The following is a 5465-nucleotide window of genomic DNA, read 5'->3' as shown; positions in this document are numbered from 1 at the left end:
CCTACTTCTACGATTCTATGAGATTAGCCCTGCACCCTCCCCAAGTACCTCTGCAGTTTCCTTCCCCTGCCCAATCTGCTGCTCTGCGTTCTGTTCCCAGCCTTATGCTTCCAGCTAGATCCGCTATTCTGCTTTCTGTTTCCTTCCCCGTGTTCCTTGCCTGATTTGCTGCTTTGCTTTCTGCTTCCTAATCCATCTGCTGCTGTGCTGCCACGTGAGACATGCAGAGGCTACCTGTGCCTCTTGTGGCATCTATGCCAGGGTTGGTTACTCTTGCCGTATGTAATAGTGTTTGATATGACAAAAGTGAGGGAGACTCTCAAGTATATTGTTATTGCGTTTGCTCCTGTATCCTGGATGAAGCAATAAGGTGCCGTCCCGAAAACACTTGGCCCATCTAGTTCTTTCCACCCTGAAGGAAACAATAGGAATGATGTATCAATGTATTCAGGTTTCAGAAGAGGTTCTTAATGTTTTTTCTAGATGGCTGTACGTATTCAGCAGCTGAGCTAATGATATGTGCCTAACATCACTTGTTTCCAACAGGTGCTCTGGTAGATCAAGGTGTTTTTGAAGAGTTGGCTCGGGACTACGTTCCACAGCTTTATGACTGTATGCAGGACTTAGGTGTTATCTCCACCATCTCCCTCTCCTGGTTCCTCACTCTCTTTCTCAGTGTAATGCCATTTGAGAGTGCTGTGGTTGTGGTGGACTGTTTCTTCTGTGAAGGAATAAAGGTGATATTCCAGTTAGCACTGGCTGTGCTGGAGGCTAATGTGGACAAGCTGCTGAATTGCAAAGATGATGGAGAAGCCATGACGGTCCTGGGGAGGTATTTACTTATATACGCTCCCTTTCATTTTTCTTTTTAACTTTCTGAAACGTGTTCTGAAACATGTTCTGATTCAGGAAACATTTAATTTATATCACTGTTCTCTCTGTAAATCTTCTAGCTGCTTCTAGCACCTTCTTTCAAATGGGAATTATTCATGTGCAAGGGTTTTTGTTATATATACAGTAACCAAATCTACCTATTGAGTTGGCCACAGTTTCAAAAAAAGTATGACAGTCTCAAAAGTGTACCAAGATGGAGTAAGCAGAGATGTTACTCTTTGTTATGAATCACTGCCCCCCTCTTAGTCAGGCTTTAATTTCTTTCAAGTTGCTGGAATATTCTTCTGTGTCTAGCTTATAAAGGTTTTCAGAGGGTTCTGGTAAAATATTTCACTTCCTGGCTGTTATCATTTTAAGTACAGTTACAGGGAAAAATGCCTGAACCCAAGAGTAATTAATGTTAGGAATGGATTAGTAAGAGACTTTGGTGGAATTAAACAGACAGTTGAAAAAAACAAACTTGGAGAGTGGCAGGACAGAAATGCAAGGCAAGTCAATAAATTTAGCTGAATCGTGCATTTCTGAATTAAGTCAGCTCTTTACAACCGTACAGCCCAGTCTGGGTCCTTTTTTAATTAGGATAAAGTGATACTGGTCTTCTCATCTTCCTGCTCAGAAGTAAGCTCTAACCCTTGTTGATGATTTATAAAGTGTTTGGGATTTGGAAAGTGTTCTGCAGTTGCAGGGTAGAAGACAGATAGTGAACAGCAGCTAAGTTATCTTGAGAGGAAAGCAGTTGAAGCTCATTACAGCCAGCTGGGGGGTTAAATAGGGGAGATCAAGGTTGAAGCACACCAAGCCTCTGTTCTAGCAGTCATGTGGTGTCCCACATCTCTTGCGTCGAATAAGACTCTCTCAAACAAAACATTTTTAAAACCTGTTTTGCCCATTGCAATCAGTTGCTTGCAGATTGTACCATCTAAGTGTAATCAGCTGGATTTGAGATGCTTCTGGCAAACGTTGTTTTGAGTTTTAAAAAACCCAACTAATTAATTCATTTCTGGCAAAATAGGCATCCCATTCAAATAATGGAATATACTAATAGGACGTGGTTCAGGGATGCTTATGTGAATTCAGCTGAGTTTAGTTCAGGGGGGGTGAAAGAGGGGAGGGAAGCCATGCTAAGCTTTCTCATTGTAATTTTTTTCTCCTTCTCTAGGTATTTGGACAGTGTAACCAATAAGGATAGTACTTTACCACCAATTCCTCACCTTCACTCGCTACTCAGCGATGATGTTGAGCCTTATCCAGAGGTGGATATCTTCAGACTCATCAGGACTTCCTATGAGGTAATTTAGGATATTACCTAGAGCTAGCCAGTGGACAGCAATTCCGTTACATGAAGGCCTTTGAATAATAATTAAACACATTTCAAAACTCTCTTGAAAAGAAAATTTTAAAAGATTGAATTGACTGAAACATTTGCTTTCAATATACATTTTTTCATGTTGCGTTATAATGTAAGATAAGAGCATTCCAAACCTAAAGTTACTTCAAAATGAAAAGGCAAAACATTTGCTTTTTTAAAAAGCGCAAGCCAGTTTTGACACTTCAATTTTATTTCAACTGAAATTTTGGGGCAATCGACTGGATTTTACAAAGACTTTTTTTTTTATTTTGATAACAACATCTTTTCTAGCATGTATAGGTCGATAAGAGTTTTTGCAGATTGCTAATTTAGGTGGGCATACAAAACTGAAAATTGGAGGAGTTAAAGCAAAAGAAGCAAAAACTGATTAATTAACCAATGCTCATAAAGTGCATACTCAAGCCCACAAAAAACTGCAAAACTAAAACATTTCACACCAAAAGAGTAAGTGGTAGTTTCCAGTCCTTATGTTTTACATTATAAAATAGTCAGAAAATATCCCTGATGTTAAATTTTGTATGTTTTATATGGCCCGGCAGGTGGGGGAAGAGGATCGAGCCCGTGTGGCTCATCCAGGGGTAGGGGCAGGGGCTCCCCCTGCTGTGTGTACCCCAGTGGAGGCCCCGGGCTGCATATGCCCCCCCTCCTTCCATCTGTGCATGGTGAAGGCAGCTACCCCTGCAGGCTGAGCTTTGCACCCCAAACCCTGTTGCAGTTGGCCCAGGAGCGCCCTGACGCCACATGTCGTCCATGTACAGATTCGGGGGGCGCGGAGCACATGCCCCACAAGAGGCAGGGCAAAGTGGGTGACTGCAGCAGCTGTGAGGTAGGGATTGAGACAGGGGCAAGCCATACACAGCTGGGGCAGAGCGGGGGATGGAGCCACAAGCGGCTCGTCGAGGGGTTGCAGGGAGTGGGGGGATGCACAGCCCAGGAGGGCATAAGGGATGGGCTGCGTGCCCCTAGATCTGTACGTGGGATGAGGCAGGCTGGGGTGGCACTGCGCTGTTCCTGGCGGGGGTGTTTGGTCATGCTGTGCTCAGGCCAGGCAGCAGCATCACTGGGAAGTGGGGGGGAGTTGCAGCCAACCCAAAATTCACCATAGCCCCCCTGCAGCCCCCACTCCCAGCGCCCCAGCCACCCAGCCTGAGTGCAGCGCAACCAAACACCCCCACTCGGAATAGCGTGGTGTTGCCCCGGCCCCAGCTCAGCCTGCCCCTCTCCATGTGCAGATCTGGGGACATGCACCCCCTATTCCCTCCTGGGCTTCATGCTCCTCCCCTCATCACACCCCCTGGATGAGACGGTAGTAGCTCCATCCCCCGCCCTGTCCTGGCTGTGCAGGGCTTGCCCCTGCCCCACTCCCTACCTCACCGCCATTGGCAGGGGGTATCAAGGCCCCAGTAGTGAGGGAAGGAGTGGGTCTAGGGCTGGAGCCTCGATCTGCACCATAGTTTTTTTCTAGGTGAATATAAACTTATAAAAACATAGCTCAATGACCTAGCTCAGGTTGGGACAGGTGGGTGCTAAAACCAGGCCACCACAACCACTTCTCCTGGCAGCGGCAAGGGGATCCATCCCAGAGCCACCAGTTCTCCCTGCATTGGCATGGGAGAGTGACTGCTGCAGAAGCTGCCTGATGCCAAACGTCACCAAAGCCCCACATCCATGGGCTAAAGGAAATAGCTCCACAGATGGGATCCAGCCTTCAGGCTGTAGGTTGCTGACCCCTGCCCTAGAGTACAGACATTTAAATTGGTGATAAATTTAGCTAAGTATCATTTAGTGCTCTTATTAAAGAAATGTTTTTGCCTTTAGTGTATTTAAATCTAGGCAGTGTGCCACATGTGAACCTTTCTTTTTCTTTTTCTCTTGGTGTGGTGCAGGTGGGGTTAGGCTGGTTTTATGGCAGACCTTCTGTCAGGTCTTCTACATCTTCCAATAGATAGTGAGGGCAGTCTGTCATTCAATGTCATTCAATAGATTTATTATACTTTCCTATTGGAAAGAATATTCTGTTTAGTCGGAGCCAGTATGTGGGGAATAATACAACCCTTATCCATTTAGCTGTATTGGAAGTTGTGCAAAAATAGCAAGATGTGCTGGAAAGTGACCATTTTCTTTAACATAAAGGACATCATATTCACTTTTTTTCCTGGAGGAATGGAAATTCTCTCTTACAGTCTATCTCAAGACACTCACATTGGTGGTGTACTGACTCTGAGAACTAAGTCAGAAAGTCGTATTATCTGAAGCACAATAATTTGCCACTTTTATGTAAAGAGACACCTATTGCTATGCTGTGAAAGTTTGTACCTTTCTGAACCAGTTACTCTCTAAGGTACCACCTTGCTCTCACTTCTGCCAGATTGATTGTCAGAGATGTGCACCTGATACCTTTTTATGAACACTTACAAAATGAGGGAATACCTTTCTACTTTTTTAAGCATAAGGAGCAAATGAAGTGTTCCAGATAGTAATGTACAGATACAAAGTCTATTTTGTCTCCCTCTTTCTTTAGAAATTTGGAAGTATACGAGCAGATTTGATTGAACAGATGAGATTCAAACAGAGACTGAAAGTGATCCAAACCCTTGAAGACACTACAAAGCGTAATGTGGTAAGTCTTTGAATTATCACCCTTTAAGATGTAGGGGTTATTTATTTTCTGAAATAAAAGTAGTTTTTAAATGGTACGTTTATAGTACGTTTTTTAATGTTAATGTTACATTTCAAAAGGTACGAACCATTGTAACTGAGACTTCTTTTACCATTGACGAACTGGAGGAACTCTACGCTCTTTTCAAGGTAAAGCTGAAGTCAAGATTATATGTATGCAGGAAATACATATTGATGTGATGTGAAAACAAGTGTCTTTTAATGAACTGATTAAATTTGTGAGTTGGTTAATGCTACCCTGTGCCTTCACAAAAATTGGAATTAGCAACGGGATAAATATGGCCAAAGACATAACTGAAAATACCGAAGAGCAATATTTTAAAAACTGATGAAATAATTATTTGTCTAAATAATTAGATTGAAAAAATCCTGAGGAAATCAGTTCCTAGGAGAAGAAAGAAGAGACATGCATTTGGGGTCATCTGTCCAATCAGCCCCCAATTAGGTATATATCATAGAATCATAGAAAATTAGTGTTGGGAGGAATCTCAGGAGGTCATCTAGTCCAACCCCCTGCTCAAAG

The 5465-nt window shown here is 43.3% G+C and overlaps 1 protein-coding gene across 1 annotated transcript in view; it reads left to right on the top strand.

Moving 5' to 3' along the window:
* Nucleotides 1-5465, top strand: part of TBC1D9 (TBC1 domain family member 9) — a gene marked incomplete at its 5' end in the record, with an annotated part of 110414 nt that overhangs the window by 95670 nt on the left and 9279 nt on the right. Inside the window, 4 exons of the mRNA XM_019521833.1 lie at nucleotides 547-832; nucleotides 2054-2183; nucleotides 4785-4883; nucleotides 5003-5071. Of these exons, the coding sequence (XP_019377378.1) occupies nucleotides 547-832; nucleotides 2054-2183; nucleotides 4785-4883; nucleotides 5003-5071 (584 nt within the window). The remainder of the gene's footprint in view (nucleotides 1-546; nucleotides 833-2053; nucleotides 2184-4784; nucleotides 4884-5002; nucleotides 5072-5465) is intronic.

The sequence above is a fragment of the Gavialis gangeticus genome, unplaced genomic scaffold, assembly GCF_001723915.1.
Source record: "Gavialis gangeticus isolate Ggan-Ray unplaced genomic scaffold, GavGan_comp1, whole genome shotgun sequence".
Taxonomy (NCBI): Eukaryota; Metazoa; Chordata; order Crocodylia; family Gavialidae; genus Gavialis; species Gavialis gangeticus.
The sequence above is the reverse complement of the archived record's forward strand: the minus strand, read 5'-3'. Positions and strand labels throughout refer to the sequence as shown.